Source organism: Cryptomeria japonica, chromosome 7 (genome assembly GCF_030272615.1).
Source record: "Cryptomeria japonica chromosome 7, Sugi_1.0, whole genome shotgun sequence".
Classification (NCBI taxonomy): domain Eukaryota; kingdom Viridiplantae; phylum Streptophyta; class Pinopsida; order Cupressales; family Cupressaceae; genus Cryptomeria; species Cryptomeria japonica.
The window spans coordinates 617,526,950-617,546,117 of record NC_081411.1 but is presented as its reverse complement, the minus strand read 5'-3'; the positions used below and the strand labels follow the sequence as shown (position 1 = coordinate 617,546,117).

The following is a 19,168-nucleotide window of genomic DNA, read 5'->3' as shown; positions in this document are numbered from 1 at the left end:
GCATTGATAAGATGACACCTGATCCTGAGTTGAGAGACAAGGTTCTTGATGAGTTGGAGGTGAGATTTGACATTTGCAATTGCTCTATCTTTATTTATGAATTCGGAAATGTTCATTATTGAATTTGAGTTTGACACTTTGACTATCTATTTCTGAATTTGGAAATGTTCATTGTTCAAGATCTACAAAAGTGCAGAGGGGAGACTCTTCTCATCACAACTAGCAATTGATAGGAGAGGAAAACAACAACCAGGTAAAAAATTTAGTAACTTAGTTCAATAGTGCAAGAAAAAACCTACAAACTTGATTGTTACATTTTTTTCTCAATTCTAATATTTCTAAATGTTTTTTGTAGATTTATGGTGGGAGAATTATGGTGCCAGCATGCCTAATCTTCAAAAGATAGCTATCCGTGTTTTGTCTCAGCCATGCAGTGCTTCTAGGTGTGAACGAAATTGGAGTGTATTTGAGAGCATTCACACAAAGAAGAGAAATAGATTGTCACAAAAGCGGCTCAATGATCTAGTATTTGTTCGGTACAACCTTCACCTTCGAGTTAGATAGGTGGAGGGTGTTTCATATGAGGCCATTGACTTGGATGAAATTGATCCATATGGTGATTGGACCATGAATGAACAAAATGATGGTGACGATGTCCTCCTTACCGAAGAAGAAATTGCAGAAATAGAGAGAGGAGCAGCACAAGATGTAGAAGGAGCAAGATTGGATGAAATGGAGGATGAAGATGAGGACGAAGATGAGGACGATGATGAGGACTTTGACTTTGAAGAAGAATCATCTCACCATTTAGATACCACAACACCCACTGCTACTACTTCTAGCTCAAGGCCTGAAAAATTGAGCTATATTAGGAAAAATACAAAGAGGAAGATGTAGTCTTCTCTTTGGTTTGTTCATTCACATTGTTGTTTTTCACATTTGGAGTTGGACTTGGACATATCATTATATGTAATTTTGTGAACATTTATATACTTATGCTGCCATTATACATTTTAGAGTTGAAACTTGAAACTTGAATATACTGCAAAACTTGAATATGCTGCCATGAATGATGAAATTTCAAATATTGCGTTTTTGTAGATCATATGACATGTGTAATGTTTCAATTATGACACTTATGTTCTCTAAATGCATTAATTTCTTTATGTTTTTTTTGTAAAACTACGGTTTTTTTTTTTGTCGAGTCTTTCGCAAGTCTTTCACGAGTCCGAGTCCAAGTCCAAATTTTTGGTTTGCCAAGTCCGAGGCGAGTCCGAGATTTTCAACTATGGTTTGATCATTGTTGTTGTATACTGATGTGTTGTTGTTTTACTTTCCTAGTCATTGTAAAGAACACACAAGAACGAATTTATGTTATCGTTGGTAAAGCCAACATAGCAGCATGGAAGGAAGTTAGTACCTGTTGTGCATTGCACACGCTCCCTGTCGCCGACAGGGTCCCCCTCTTTTTATTTTTTAGCCTTCGCCTTGTTGAGTTCTGCGCAGGGCGTCTCGCATCTTTTTTTGAGTGTGCCTGTAATTAGTCCAGGGGATGATGTTGTCATAAGCGTAAGCCTGGGAATCCGCAAGGTGAGTTTAACGCTCAAGCGTTAAAATTTCAAAGATTGCTTAAACTAGTGAAAATGCCTAAGTCTGAAGCTTTGCAAATGTCCTTTTTTGACTTGCAAAATCGCCTAAGTGAAGAAAGAGTAAAAAGCCGGCAAAAGACGTTGAAATCCCAAATTTCACCAAGTGGGGGATAAATGAGAAAGAGAAAGTTGAATTTTACAAAAGACATCCAAACTCCCAATATCGTTGAAATTCAACTAAGGCATAAAATGGCGAAGTGTCAAAAGTTTAAAAAAGACTAAATATCGTTGAACTTCTACAAAGGGGGGTTGAATGTCAAAGTTTGCAAAGTTTGCAAAGCTTCTAAAACCCCCGATTTTCGCTAAAAAGAGTGATAAAACGTTGCAAAAAGGCAAAAATCCCGAAGTTCGGCATAAAAGTGCATAAATGTTAAATTATAAAAACCTTGCAAATAGACCCAAATAGCCAAAGTTCGCAGCAATTTGAAAATCACAGAAGCCTAAAACCCCATTTTCGACGACGACATAAAGGTAAATCACGAAGTTTAGGGGTTTGCATAAGGCGCAAAATTGCGAAGCTTTTTCAAGAGTTTGCATAGAGGCTACAGAGCCCAAAGCTTGCAAAGTAAGGTAAAATGCCGAATTTCGGCGACACAGAAAATACGCGAAACCTATTAATCCTTGCAAAAGACCCATAATCGCCGAAATTCAAAGAAAAAACCGTGGAGTATAAAGGGTTTGCAAGAGGTCATAGTGTCGATTTTCGCCAAAGGGAGGTTGAATGTGAGAAAAAGTTAAAACTTGCAAAATCCATAGAGGCCCGAAAACCCCATTTTCGGCGACAACGAAGGTAAAGCGCAGAACTTCCAAGTATAAAAACCTTGCAAAGAGGCCACAAGCTTCCCCAAACTTCGGCGTAGACCATTAGAGAGTGTCCAAGCATTAAAACTTCACAATCACAAAAACCCTACCATTCCGCTTCAAAATCGCAAGGTAAATTTCAAACTTAGGGAAGCATCATTCTTTTTTTGTGAATCGCGAGCTGTGCATTTTTTTCCCAAAAACGCAAGGCATAGGAAAGGGCATTTTCAAATTTCAAAAGAAAACAACCCTGCAGGCCGAGTTTGTGCGGATTGACACCATATTTGCCAGGTAGGCTTGCTTTGTCTCCCTTGGAATCATTTAAAATGCATGCAAGATTGGTTAGATGTGTTTATGCAAAATTGATTAAATGATTAAATCCCGTAGACCGCATCTTTTCCCGTTTGAAAGGCGTCAAGAAAAGCAGTTAAAATCAGAGTCTATTGTCCAAGGGGTTGAGCTTAATTGGTTAAAACACTAGGTTCTCAATGTGGGGACCCAAGTTCAATTCCCAATAAGGACATCTAAAGTGGAATCTAATTAATAATAATAATAATTCAAAATATTGCGGCTACGGCCTATTACCTATCAAAAAAAAAAAAAAATCAGAGTTTGTCCAAATGTTTACCAGCAATGCAAATTTCAGACTTAGGGAATTTTGAACCCCATCCATTTTTTGAAAAACTGAACTTAATGACTAAGTGCGAATTTAGCGATCATTAAAACGCCTAAGTCCTTGAACCGCAGCCGAATAGTAAATTTTTTAATCAAAGAGATTAATAATATTTCATGTCCAGAATTAATCAGGCTCTTTTACTAAAGTATCATGCTTTCTTCAAATCCGGTTTTCCATTGATCCTTATGCACTAACGTATCCCTTTTATCCAACCTGTTTTGTTTCCTTCATCTTGTCTCGTAATACGCATCCGGTTGTGCAAGATAGATGCCTAAATCTGCGGTAGAATCCTCAAAGACACCTGGTGCAGCCGAAACATCTCGGGCTTCTAAATCAGACATCCCTCGCAAGGGGGAGAAGATGAAATACCAGTACCAGAGAGGAGGACTGAGGGAGTCAAAGGTCCAGAGCATATGGGAAAACATAGGCAATACTGACCTAGGCCACATCGACATTCAGGACTTCAGAGACAGGGTATTTTCCCCTAACGCCTATGGCAGGCCTAGGCGGATGATGGAAAGTGGTATCGCCCAGGCAGCAAGATTTCCTCCATCAGTGCAGAATTATGAGCTGGTAGTTAAGGTTGCCTGACATTATCAGCCAAGGACCAGATTAGTGGTTTTGGAGAATATGGTCCTAGCTGACTTCACACCTGAGGCCATTGGCGACGCATTCGACATCCCCTTCCCGGATAACCCCATTGCGACAACCATAGATGAAGCACAAGTTGCATATGACATGAACCCTGCTAAATGCAGGACATTGATAAACGAGGAATGGTATAAGGAGAGAAGGCCTCCAAGTATTATAATTGGGAAAAAGACTCCTAGAAGTGACTTTCACAATGAGCATGGAGATATGGTCACCTTGCTCAGCGAGGTTATGGGACTCCCCCAATCTAACTTTTTTGAAGAGTGGATGTTCTATTTTACATAGCAGGTCTTTGCCGGGAAATCCAAGTTCGACTGGGCCCAAATTATCAATGACAATATCTATACCCAGTTGGTCGAACTTGAAGAGAAAAAGCACTTCACCATGACCTCTTATCTAGTTTATATGTTCGCCCAACACCAGTCACTACCAGGGGTGATCAAGAAAGGTGAAATTGGGAACGGGCCCAATCAAGTAAAGGCGTACGATTTCTATCCTCAACTACACTATCATGACATAGCTCAAAGGGAAAAGAACAACCCTACTTATGCAATTGGTCAGTATGAGCATGTCAATGACACCTTCACAATGCGCCTAGTCAGGCTAATGCAAGGGGGATTACACATAAGGCTCTCAGAGCAGGCTACCATTTTGGTACAAAGGTACGGCGCCTGGTTTATTCAGTTCCCTAGGTTCTCCTATATCCGGATAGTCGGCTTTGAAGGAGCTCCTTTCCAACTTCCACGCTATCCAACCGACAAAATAATTCTTCTGGAAGTTGCAAGGCAAGCACATCCGGCGAACAGTTTACTCAGAGACAAGAAGCAATCCGGATTTACCTTCCCTATGATTTTGGGTAACCTCGATGTCCATTTAAAGAATCCAGCACATGCCGACGAGTCACTTGCTGAGTTAGCCTCTTATGGCCTATAGGACCATTTCCCAAGGAAATGTTTTGATCATGACAATTTGGCAAAGAGAGCCTACGGTAGGCGCTACAAAGCAAAGGAATCAATTGAAGACTATTGGAAGAATTGTTCTGATGACTATGAGGTCCGACGGCGTGAATATTCAAGGTTAAGTGTGCAGCAAATGCGACTTTATGAATACCGTCGGGTCCCGGATCAAGTAACAAATTCTGGAAATTGCTTGCAAGTTTAAGAGTTTGAGGCAATAAGACATCTCTTGCCGGGCATCGATTGGTCACAGGATCCAATCACTGACTTTGAGGCAGTTATGGCAGCCCCAGGAAGATACACCGATCAGTGGGTTACACCAACAGATTGAGCGGCTAATTCATGAAGGGGTCCAATTCACCTACCATATGATGGGTAGTCTTGATTCTCAGTCCTCGGAAGATGAGGGAACCTCAAGTGCACCAAAGGAGGAGGTTGAGAAGCTCGAAAAAAGGAAGAAAGCCAAGGCTAGCTAAGGGACTCGGACATCTAAAAGGACTAGAAGGGAGAAGATCCCTATTAGAAGGCCAGAAGTCACTTCATCATCCAAGGACCCCAGTTCCGATGATGATGTAGTTGAACTTGATTATATACCTGCTCCGCCTTCCCAGAGCGATGTTGATGCATTTGAAGCTAATAATCCTTCAACACAAGACAAGCTAAATATAGAGGTGAGGATCATTGACTCTGGCAAACCTGAAAAATCAAGTTGAGGAAGGAGAAATTTCATCCAATCAAGGGGCTGATTGTGCATGAACTCACCCAAGGGAGTCGGCACGAATTGCAACTACACAGTACCGGCAAAGATGACACCACCGTAGAAGGAGAACGAAGGGCGGATGAGACCCACAAGCCTGATAGAACTGAGGAACAACCATCACATGGGGATGCCAGACAATTGTTTAGTGAGGTAGGGGAGAACTCAGTTGTAAGCAAAGGACTGGACACTTCCTCCGCTCCTCCTATAACAAATCAGTTACAGATATGCAATGAACCAGCTGAAAGCATTAAAGAGCAAAGTGGGAATTTGACCATAGCATCCGGGCAGACCATACCTCAAGACTGGTTAGTTGTTCGAGCACAGCAGAAGGCAGCCACCAAGCCACCTATCGACTTGGAGGACATTTTCTCTCACATAGGGGAAACAAAGTCCAAAGGGAAGAAAAAGCCTCAGACCTACTCCCGAATAACCAAGGATGAGCAGAGGAACCGCACCATCCATATTGCCACCCCGCCTGTTGATAAGCCAGCAGATCAAATTGCGCTGGCTAATTATGGCATTATGACCATCCCGATAGGACGAGCCACCAAAGAGCAAGAAAGGGAGGAGTTCAAGGACTCCGTGCAAAACATGCTCAGGCAACTCGACAAGATAACTGCTGAGAGAAACATGTACCGAGTTCATGCTGAGCAGGCCGAGGGGTATGTTGATCACTTACTGAGACCGTTGCATCATGCCCACGAATCCCATGTTCCCCCATCAGTATTGGCACAAAGGACAACAACAAAGTTTGAAGGAGTACGCGATACCGCCAAGGCTGTCAAGGAATGGATTCGAGACATTAAAGAAAGGGGAGAGCTGATCATTGAAGATGTAAAAGAAATGGCCCACCACCAAGAGACCATTTTGGTCAAATTATTCGAGGTAAAGAGGGAATGCCTCAAGGTTCATGAGGTCGTTGCTACAACTCCCCCTCATGAGGGCTCTTTTCTGGACCCATGCACAGATTCCTACATTGTCCGCCATCCTGGATCCATATGACATCGGCACTCTTAAAGAATGGTACTGGACCATCAGCATGAAGAATGACACAAAGGCCACCATTAACAAAGAGCAAGAGACATGCGAGGAAATTTTGAGGGACATGAGAGACCTTGGTGGCCGGATTCTCCGATCAATGGTTTTGGGCTGGAAAAATAGTTTGTCCGATGACCAAGTGCAACCGGACTAGGAGGATAGATTGAGAATGGATAAGATCGCCTACTCCACGGAGGACCTGAAGTTTGCCAGTAGGTTATATTCGGACATTTTATGTTTTGAGGCTCATCGGTCCGACTGGAAGGATGCGTTAAAACATGTAGATCGTCATTTAGAGGGCATGCAATATAAGATTCGTCATCCTCCTATGCCTCAATTCATGGTGTTGTTCCAGCTGTGTATCAGGTTTCAAAAGTATCTTCGTGCAAAACGTACGGCAGGTCAAGACCTCTGGAAAGAATATTTAAGTGTCGAGGATGAATTTCTAGAAAAAGGGTCTACAGCAGAAAAGGAAAAAGTGTCTTCATAAAGTGCATAATTCCTCTAAAATCTAAAAGACACTTTTTGGCCATAAAGTTCATGTTTAACTGCCAAGTCAGCTATAAATTTGGAGCTCCGTGCATGTGCACTTTTTGAGTTGTTGTTGGTAGTTATTAATTGCCTTTTTTAGGTAGTTATTGTTCCTCCTTGGGTGGTTGTTGATATTTACCTCCTATTTATAGGCATGGGTACTATTTTGTACAGATGAATCTGGGCCACTTGTTTTGTTTAAATCTTGGCCATTCATGTAATTCTGAAACTGTATTTAAAGGGACTGGTTTTCCCTTATTTTTTTTGTAAGAAGTCTAAGATTGTTGCTGAAGCTCTGGCAAAATTTATGCAGAATTAATGGAAATTAAAGCTGTTTCATTTCTTTGTGAATGCATGGTCTCCTTTTTCACCATTTAATATTTTGTTATGTATTTTGTTTTCAGATAGTATTTATAGGATAACATTTGATAGAAGCCTTGGTGTTCATACCATTAAGGACTGGCTGATTGTCACTCCCCTTGCATGGTTAGTCTGAACCCATTTATATGCTCAGTTCAGTTGTTAAACATCAAGTGAATGAATGTCAAAATTCTGCATTTATGTTTAGTAGCATGAAAATTTAGTTCCCCTTGAAGATTGCACTAGATCTTACAGCATTGTGCCTCTTTTAGCTGATAATGTTCAAACTGGTTTTTTGGAGGTTTCTGTCTATTTTCCTGAACATGTTACCTTAGATAATTAATCAGATTTTCTCTATCTCTTTTCCCTTTTACTCTTTTTCCTTTTTTTTTTTACCAAGAAGAAACCCTACAGTCAAGCTGAGATAGTATCAATCCAACTGAAATCAACTGATATAGGACTGTTAAACTTTAGGGAACTCACTCAAAGTCGTTCATCTAACCTTAAGTCCCCTTTGTGTTTCCAGCAAAACACATCAAACCACTAAGTTATCCTACAATCAAGACCTGATAACCGAAACATTGAAGTAATCCCCATTGATCAATTAAAAACAGCACTAGGGATTTCCTTATTTCAAGAGGATAGGATTCTTAGTATTCTATTCTGCGTTGGCTGGATGGAACCGTAGTAATGCGATTTCAGACACGTCAACAGTACCCCAGTTCATTGAAGGCAGTTTTGAGTGCTACGCAAATAATGTGGAGTAAATGTAATTTTTCATGGGACCAGATAACACCAAAACCTAGAATATGCATGTTGGGGTGTTCTACTCGTAAGCTATCGGCCTTCTTTGTGATCAAAGAAGCTTTTTGATAGGCTCCTTATTACAGTTCAGGTGTGGTTCATTTCTTCCAACACCCCACATTGAACCACACTTTGGTGCTTAGGGCTCCTAGTCTGGCTGTGATATCATGTTATTTTCCATGGACCGGCTACGATTCAAACCTAGGACCTCTCATATGCATGTTGGATTGCCCTACCACTGAGCTGCTGGCTTTCTTTGTGAGCAGGGATTTTTGCCAGGCTCCTAATTACAATTTCCATGTGGATCATATCTCCAACAGTAAAAACCACCCAACTGATAATTATATCGATAAACTTATTTTTCTAAAACAAAAATCAATTCATTGTTAATGCAGATTGGACAGCATCGGGTATAACTCTCTGAATTAGAAGAAAGGTACAAGTGACATAAGCAGACAAGAAGAGTTCAGATCTGATTGTGTATACCTCACGAAAAAAATGCTGGAAACAGTTAGACCTATGCACTGTGCCCAATTGTGAAAAATTAGAGTTTAGATCAAGATACCTAAACAGAGAATGGAATCAAAAGCTTCATTGATTTCAAAACCAACAAGTTAAAACAAATCAGGATCCAACTACTCATTTTTAAATCAGGAATATTAATGGAAAGCAAATGCCAAATGATATAACCATAATCAAATCCCAACTAGAACAATTTCTAGGAACCATGGAAAACTAGGCAATTAAATAGTTTGATTAGTTAAAGGAAGATGGTTAAACATATGGTAAAAGGTAACATCTTCTACTTTCATACTCTGCTTTGAAGATTTTCACATACACCAAAACCTGCACATGGATGACTGATACCACCCTAAACATCTTTCAGTAGATACGAAGTTGTGCTTTGTCCCAAAACATTCCAAAGAGCACAAAACCAGATCCATTTTCAGATCAACAAGGATGCATCTTGCATCAGATTCACATCAGTTGTCCCATTGTCACTAAAAGTGGCATTTTGAATGGTTACTAACTTCGTACGCACAGATGCAGTTTAAAATAAGGTTGCACCGAAACGGGGATACTTGGAGACTCCAGAGACTGCTACCGGTACCAATACGGGTATTTTCCAAAATAGGAGACAGGTACATGGAGATGCCAATTTTTTCAATATAATTTAATAATTTATAGAAAATCTGAAAATAGGTGTATACTTGTTAAACTACATGTGAATATAGACAGTGTATAAGGAAATTGAAGGCAACAGCCCAAACCAACAAGTTGAACCTTTCAACACTGCAAATCCTTTAGCTATTCTATGTGATTATATAAATGAGAATGTTAATATAGATTATATATATGAGAATATGAATATAGACATGCTCACAAGAATGAAGAAAGAAAATGTGTATCATTGGAAAATTCCCGACTCTCGAGGATCTAATAGAATCCACCCCATTGTGTATACCACAAATTCTATATAAAGAAATTAGAACAACAACAACAAGAAAATAGAAAATATGAATATCTTTTGAGTTTGCATCGAACTGCAAATAGTCAAATGGCAAATACTTGTGGTCTTATTAGCTCGTGTTGACTCCTGCCCTGCGTTGGCTCCTGCTTTCCCTTCTGTAGTGTGTTTATTTTACACCTTCCCAGTGCATGTAACTTTTAATTTTTAGGGATTTTGGTTTCATTTGTATGGGAGTTGGCGCAAATTTGCATGGGAGACACCGGGAGTCTTTGAGAGACTGTGGTTGAAAGTCTCGTGAAATTGGAGACGTCTCAGGCAAGGTCTCTGCTATTGGAGACATGTCTCAGTCTCCGAGACACGTGCCAGGGGGTTGGAGACGCATCTCCATGCAACTCTGGTTTAAATGTGTTGAATCCTTTGTCAATACTCTACTCAGATTTAGGCTGGGATTTTACTGTTCACAGGGCTTAAATGACTGTTTATTGAGTTTACTCCCCAGATCTCTGTGGCCATCTACCGTCTGACCTCCTTACAAATGATGAAAATAACAAAGCACTTACAACGCTAAACAGCACTCGTAGAAAAAGCGATAGTTCGTACACAATTCAGGCTATTTATTATTTTTACATATCCATAAGAAGAGTAAAGTACAAAACATACAGAATTGCACTTGCCTAACTCTATATATTATTAAAAATTACAATCATTATACACCGGGAATAATATGAAACTAATATACTGGTTCTTCATCTAGATTGCAAGCAATTATATTTGACCAGTACAATATAAACATACCCAGGAACAAAAAGGTAGATAAAGCAGAGCTTAAGATTTAAAGTACCTGCACTCCATGCCTATGGGCAGTATTGGTCCAGCAAGGTGGTGGCAATGTGACCAGATTGTGTGAAAAGTATACGAAAATGTCAATCAAATGCCAGTGCCATATTGCATAGGCATCGCTGTTGTTGGATCCCTGTACCCACTTATCATCCACGTATCCACCCTGCATATCATGGCAGACAAGCATCCTGGGCCTATTTTCCTGTGGCTTTGATACCCTCGAAGGAGGTAAAGGCACAGAGCATTTGTTGAAAGGGAAATGAAAGGACTCAAAGTATGATTTATTTTGCAGCTCCTCCAGAGTTTTCAAAGGATATGAAATGGGTACAGCAGGCTTCTTAGGATCTACCTGAGGCTCCATAGGTGAAGAAATTGAAGAATCTTTTTCCTTCAAACAGTCAAAGACCTTATGAAGAATAGACAATAAGGTTCTGACAAAGAACTTGATCTTCCTCTTCAATTTTGACATTACAGGTCCACGCATGCATATTGGTAAATCTTAGTTTAAATTTGGGTACAAAACACTACCAACTCGGAGTAAACCAATGAAAACAATCACATATATAACATTCAATTTACAATAGTAGGCGAGTGGATAGAACAGTTGGGTGAAATTTCATTGAGAACTATGATTCCCATCAGAGAATACACTGTAAACCAATGCAGAAACCACGGTAGGCATTCGTATTGCTAATACTTCCTAAGTGAGTATTCGGAAGAGTGGATCCAGACAAACAATTTGAACCCATGTCATAATTTGATGAACATTTCAAGAAAATGGAACTTACCAGGAAATAAATTATGTGATGAGCTGTGTAGCACAACTCAGCTTCATGGAAGAAAGACAAAAGCTATTACAGAAAAGTCCAGAGACGATTGAATTTTCCTTGAATTTTTTCGTGAAGGCTAGTAGTTATTACTTTTCAAGTCAATCTTTTTGAAAATGTTGCTCCGAAGTCAACCTAGAGATCTTAATTGACAACTGGGCAAAACCGTAAGTTTATTGAAATTCACCGCTTTGGATTCAATCTCGTGAGAAGATTACAAAACTTAGGCTTCTTTCTATGAGGAACCCGGTGCTTTCTTGCGTCCATAAACTGCTTTGGCAACGGTAAGGGACTAACATTATTTTATTTTAATAACCACTATGGGGACAAAGACAGGATCATGGAAGAAACTTGGGATTTAAAAGTTAGGAATCTTATCCTCTGTACTAGCCTATCTTACATTTTTTTAAGCAATCGTTTTATTCCCTTGTCACATGTGAAATTAGTGTAGTTTCTTTGTATATTTTATGTTATTTGTGTACAGTAAATTGTGAGGGTGAAATTTATGCGTAGCTACGGCGAAATTTATATTTTAATTTTAGATTTAATTAGTGAAACGATTTAATATTAATTATTTATGGATAAATGATATATTTTTATAAAAAGTTCATTTATATTTTTATATGTTATTTTTGTTTATTTATATGTTTTTTTATATATTTAACTTTCATTTTATTTATCGATATATATTTGTAATTATTTATTATAATTATATATTCATTATTTATCTTAATATTAATATATTTTTGTTCTAAGTCAATTTTATAATAAGAAAGATTAATTTCAAACTATGTAAAATTGACTCAATTTTTTGTTTAACTAATTAAATCTTTGTCAATTCCCATCTATTTCATTGTCTATTATGCACTAATTGGCTACATGTTTACATGATTTTGTTATCATGTCTTCATTTTGAGAGACATTCAATGTGTATTCATTTACAATCAAGGATATAGAAGAATATGCAAGAATTAGCTAATTATAAAAATATTTTGGTGTTAAGGACCAAAAGGAACTTCATTCTACATCAAATCATTATTGAACATTTGCATGACTAAATAATGTTGTCTTCAATCATCTAAATGACATGGATAAAGTTGGTCTAATAAAGAGAGTTGACCTAGGAGAACATGACCTTTGTGATATGGTGATTTCCTCGAGTTATTTTTTAATACTACCATTCCTTGATAGTCAATGCAAAGCAAAGATAACAATGAGATTGATTATAAAAATCCACAATATGCAAGTTCATTTGTGTGGGTTACAAATCACTTCCACTTGACAAATCATTATGTTGAATGTGTCTTCTTATATGAAATGAATACACTGATTTAGATCATCTATGATCAATATTTCTTGAGTACAATGCAAGACAATTGAGATGGTATGCATCATCAAATTTTTCATCCTTTACGTTTTCCTAGTTCATGAGGAGTCAAACTTTACAACTCATCATTTAACGTACCCATGTACTCCATTTTTGTCGCTATTAAAGGTTTCTACGTACTTATGTGTCTTCAATGGAATTAGATTATTGAATGGTCAAATAATGTTGGCATGTTGGCATAATTGATGGAGATGATGATATATTAAGGATTGTTGGTGATGATATATTGATGGACTGTTGGTGATGATATAATTATGATATGATGCTTGATGATGAGTTATTTATGTTGTCATTGATGGCAACCATGTTTGTCCATGTTTTTTTATGCTTGGTATGTCATCTAAGTCTATTGGTTAAGTCTAACCAATAATGGATTGAAATGGATTGAATTGGAAATCAAAACTGCCTAGTGACAGTGAACCAGTAAGCTCAGGAATAGTGAAGGAGATGGTTGCGGTAGAGATTTGTGTTGAGTTGAGTGTTGTCGTTTGCAATGTATGCTTATGACATTATAATGAGTCTATGACTGGAACCACATCATGTTTGGAGAACCGGAAGTCATGTTTGTTATTGACTGTTGTTTATTCAACTAGGGTTTGTGAACCGGTAACAAGATCTTTGACCGGTGATGTTTTATGGTTTGGCGGTGATTCTTTTCATGTTCATAAGTTGATGATGACATGTCAGAATCCGTGTGAAAAGATAAGATGTTGTTTTGTTGCGTACAAGGATCAAATTTCTTGGGAAGTAGCGAAGTGCTTAGTAGAATGTGTTAAGGGTTTGACAGCTTATTAGATCCATGTGCGGTGATGAGTTATGATCATTCAGTGGTTGTAATTGTCTTGTAATTTGTTGTAATGACCTGATATGATCTATGATGTAGATTCATTGTATGTTAGGGTTATGTAACCGACCTAATTGTAAAGTCTATTTAGGTTGAGTTTTAGAAGGTTTATTGTGTCAGTGATCAGATAAGTGTGTGTGTGTGTGTGTGTGTGTGTGTGTGTGTGTGTGGAACCAAATTGAGATGTTTGCATGAGAGAAGCAGATTGGAGTTGACAAGGATCTTTAATAGCAAGCTATGAAGTGTTGATTCCGGATCATTTATTTGTTGTTTCCTAACAGTTGCAACAACATTAACAGCATTAAAACCCCTTAATCGGGTAAGTCTTAACAGGCCTGATCTTGTAAATCCCTTCATCGGGTGGCTCATTAATTTGGGTTTAAATCCTCTAGCGAGGTTACTCCTAATAGGGTAAAGCTCCTAACAGAGCTAAGTTGTAAAATCCCTTGACCGGTGACTCCTAACAAGGTCTACTCTTAATCAGGCATTGTTGTAAAGCTCCTAACTAGGCTAGGCTCCTAACAGGGTGCATTCCGAAAGAGTGCATATTCTGTGGGTACCAATTCCCACCATGGTTTTTCCCATTTGGGTTTCCACATGAAAAATCCTTGTGTTCATGTTGTGGATGGATTGTTGAGTTATGCATTTGATGTCTTTACTAAGTTTTCTTAATGATGAACACTTAAGTTGCTATCGGTAATGTTTTGGTAAATCTGATTTGGAGATTGTTTAATCGGCTACTGGTACTAGTTATGAACTGTTTTGTGAAGTATTTTGTAGATTGGTGAAAAGTTGCAGTTCATCCTTATTACTGATTCACCCCCCCTCTCAATAATAATTGGATCCTTGAAATAACAAAAATTGAGATGGTATGCATCATCAGATTTTCGTCCTTTGCATTTTCCTATTCGCGAGAAGTCAAACTTTACAACACATCATTTAACGTACACATGTACTCCACTTTTGTCACTATTAAAGGTTTCTACGTACTTATGTGTCATCAATGGAATTAGATTATTGAATGGTCAACTATTGCATCACACAATCCTATCGAATGATGTGATTTAAACCATATGAAGTAATTAAAATGGGCAAAACAACCTTGAAACGTTAGAGGGAAAAACCCACTATTTAAATCAAATATTTTAAATGGCCTTAAAAACGCGAGAAGGAAAAAACATATCTCAAATTATGCCTTCATCATAAGGTGTCATCTATAAGAATTAAAATATTTAATATATTGTGAGTTTATTAAATAGATGTAGCATAAAGAGATTAATATGAAATAAAGGTTCTCAAAAGTAGAATAAAATAAAAAGAATTAATAAAGCATATAATATATAAGTAAATGATATGATTCAATATTTAATTTATAGCAAGCATATTTATCTTCTCCTTTTATTAAGGAACTTCCTTTTGAATTTTTATTTAGAAATAAATTTATGTTTATTCAGAATAAAAACTTTTAAAAGATAAATATTTAAAAAATTAAGGTTGAGAATATGATAAAATAATCAAAACATATAATTTTCTCTTTTCTTAACAGATAAAATTAATATGTTCAAATATTTGTAAATCTAAGTAAAATATAAAATTGATATATTATTTTATCAAATATTATATAATTTAATATTTAAATTGAACAAATTATACTTGATTGTATTTTTTTTAAATGATTATGTTCAATTTTAATATTTCTTTGTATAATAGTAAATATTTAATGTACATATAAATTTTAAATTCTTAGACATATATATAAAAGAATATATATAATATAATTTATACATATACTACTAATTAAAGTACAACATTATACATTAAATATAAATATAAAAATAAAATAATATATAATATTATTTCTAAATATAATACTAATTAAAATATTAAGTATATTGTGTGTTTAGTATTTATAAATATATTATTAAATTGATGGAAAAATATAATAACATTGTATTCATTATTACATGTTATATGAAATATGTACTCTATTAAATATAAATAGTATAGACATATTTTTTATAAATAATATTATTGAAATTAAATATAAATAGAATATATAAAAAAAATTATTGATTATAATGGCACTAAGGACGTCAAATTTATTAAACAAAAAATTGAAAATTATAAAATTCTACTTAAAAGTATATAATAGCTTCTACATATCCACATCATCACACTTTACAATTGTTGGACTTACATTTTTTGGATTTTATATTTTGTTTACATTTCTAATTTCTAATGCACCTCTTTATCTCTCACTCTTGGCCCATCTATCTCTATCTTCCCATCTCTCCCTCTCCCTCTCTATCTATATATCTCTATATCTACCTGTTTATACATTGTTTCCTTTATTTTTATTACAGAGTATTTCATGAGAAGAATATTGATCTTTTGTCTTTTTTATTATATTTATTCAAAAACATATTATATAAGTCAAATTAAATTTTGAAACAAAAATGTGACATTTATTTTTTAGTGTTCCTATATGTAAGGGATAAAAATTTATATTTTTAGATATTTAATTTTTAAATTTATACATGATTTGTAATATATAAAGTTGTGTTTTATCCATTTTTTGGTATTTAAATTAATTTGTATTTAGAGTTTGTTAGCCAAATTTTATTATAGTCTATTTTGTTCTAACATGATCCACACATCCACATCATTTAATATCTTGGATTAATTCAATTAATGTCATCTTCATTATAAATTCAAATATTAACTTCTAAACTTTAAATTTAGTGACTACAAACATACATTTATAGGCATATTATGGGTCATTTATACCTATCTATCTACAGAGTTATCTATCCCCCTCTCCTCTCTCTCCCTCTCTCATTCAATTCAACTCTCCCTCCATATCTCGTACTCTATATGTCTATATCTCTACTTCTCTCTCTATCTCCCTGCACTCCTCTCTATCTCTTTCTCTTCATATCTTTCTCTACCTCTATCTCCCTATCTCTCTATCTCTCTCCATATCCATCTATATATCTATATATTTCCCTCTATCTCCATATCTCTCTATCTCTCTCCCTATCCATCTATATATCTATATAATTACCTCTATCTATAACTCTCCCCCTCCCCCTCCCTATCCCCTCCCTATATATCTCTATCTATCTCCCTATCCATCTATATCTCTATATATTTCCCTCTATCTATAAATCTCCCTCTCTCCCTCCCTCTCTCTCTCTCTCTCTCTCTCTCTCTCTCTCTCTCTCTCTCTCTCTCTCTCTCTCTCTCTCTCTCTCTCCTCTCTCTCTCTCTCTCTCTCTCTCTCTCTCTCTCTCTCTCTCTCTACATCTCTCTCCCTTTCTCTTACCATATATGTCTAGCTCTCTCTCTCTTTTTCTCTCCCTCTAATTATCTTTCCCTATCTATCTCCCCCTCTCTCCATCTCTATTTGTTTATATCTACTCCTCTTTATATGTTTATCTTTGTCTATATCTTGATCTACCTCTCATTATTTATATATCTCTATTTATCCCTCTCCTCTATATCTCTCCTTATCTCTTCCTCCCTATCTCTCCTTCTACCTCTCCCTCTCTAACTCTAAAAATGTCTCTCCATATCCATCAACATCTTTCCTTGTCCCTCTCCATCTCCTCTTCCTAGACCTTTATATCTATATATCTCTTTTCTCTCTATCTCTATATCTCCATATTTCTTCTTTCATCTCTCATTCTATCTGTATCTCTGCATCTCTCTCAACCTTTCCTAATTTAGATGTTTTGTTTTAATCATGTTTGGATCCCTCGATCTATGTCCATGTCTCTCTCACTCCCTCACATATACTCCCTATTTCTCCCTCCTTGTTTCTATCTCTATATCTATCTCACGCATACACACTCACTCCTTGTTTATCCTTTCCCCCTTCTATCTATCATTCACTATCTCTATAATTTATCTATATCATCTCTTTTATCTCCCACTCTTGCCTCCTCTATCTATATCTTCCCATCTCTCTTTCTCTCCCCCTCGTTATATATATATATATATATATATATATATATATATATATATATATATATATATATATATATATATATATATATATATATCGCCATCTCCCCCACTCTCTCTATATATATTACCCATATATCTCTCAATATCTTTTCTATTTATATCACTCTCTCTCCCTCTCCCTAGACATCTCTATCTACTTCTCTCTATTTGTTTGTATATTTATCCATCTCTTTGTCTCTCTTCCCCTCCTCTATATCTCCTTATATCTTAATATATCCATCACTTTATCTCATCATCTATATTTGTCTTTATCTCTCCCTCTCCATCCTCTATATCTCTATATCTACCTATCTTTATCTTTATCTTTATATCTCTCTCTAATCCTCTCTATCTCTTTATCTATTTTTCTTTCTCTTCCTCTCTCCCTCTATCTTCATCTTTACCTCTATCTTCCTCCCTCCCCATCTATCTCTATACATGTCTCCCTTTATCTACCCATCCATCTCTTTCCTTCTCTCTGCTTCCTAAATCTTTATACCTATATCTCTTCACCACTCTATCTTCATCTTTCCCATCTTTGTCTTGTTATATTTCCATCTCTCTCTACCCCTATATCTCTCTCTACCTCTCGCTATATATTGCTTCCTAATTCTATCTTTATCTTTATATTTTTCCTTTTCTCCTCCTATCTATATATTTGTATCTTCCATCTTTATCTATCCCTCTCTCTTATCTCTCTCTCTATCCCCTATCTTTATCTCCTTCTCTATCTCCATCTCCATCTCCATCTCCATCTCCATCTATATCCCAACTCTTTGTCTCCTTATCCATCTCTCTCTCTCTTGCTCTACCCTCTTCTCAGTATACAAAAATAGACCAAAATTTTCCATGATTGACCTTCCACACATTTTTGGCATACCCATTACACACAAAGGTGCAACTGCTAGTTTTCTGATCATGCCACACAAATTTGACATGACAAGTTTACCAATTATCATGATTTTGAGTTGAAGTACAAATAAAGTATCTATTTCCAATAACAAGGCAATTGATTTCAATATTGCATTAGGTTTTATTTTTCATCATCCTTCCACACACACAGTGCATTATCCCACATATTTGCTTTTCTCATTTAGAATTTTGATTTACTCATTTTATTATACCCATTTTTTTATTGATAGAAAGGTTTTAGATTATTTTTTTGATATATCAGGATTTTTAAACTGCCCCGAACTAGGTGGGGCTACAAATGGAGAGCCACCTCACCCATAACACACAACACCAAAGAGCAGAGACCCAATAACAGGTGAAATCATTACATCTGTAATGCCCCTCCCTTGATCAGAATCGATTTAGCCCGGTTTGACTAAGGGTGACCTTTGTTGTGGTTTATGTGGCTATCTATGGTATGTGCTTTATGGAATGATGATTTACATATTGATGTGATTATATGTTGTTATTTATGCTCTAATAGGTAGATGATCAAATAGATGGATTATATATGTGATGTTAGGATTTAGTCATTATATTTATAGATGTTTAATTGTTCTGATATACATTGTGCTTTATCCTTGATGTGCTTGGGTGAAAGGGAAAAGCGTCAC

The 19,168-nt window shown here is 36.4% G+C and overlaps 1 protein-coding gene across 1 annotated transcript in view; it reads right to left on the bottom strand.

Annotated features, from left to right (window-relative positions):
• LOC131035853 (cytosolic endo-beta-N-acetylglucosaminidase 1) overlaps nucleotides 1–11,657 on the bottom strand; it is a 219,624-nt gene extending 207,967 nt beyond the window's left edge. The window contains exon 1 of the mRNA XM_057967598.2: nucleotides 10,539–11,657. Within this exon, the coding sequence (XP_057823581.2) occupies nucleotides 10,539–11,021 (483 nt within the window). The 5' untranslated portion in view covers nucleotides 11,022–11,657. The remainder of the gene's footprint in view (nucleotides 1–10,538) is intronic.
• Nucleotides 11,658–19,168: the final 7,511 nt, after the last annotated feature.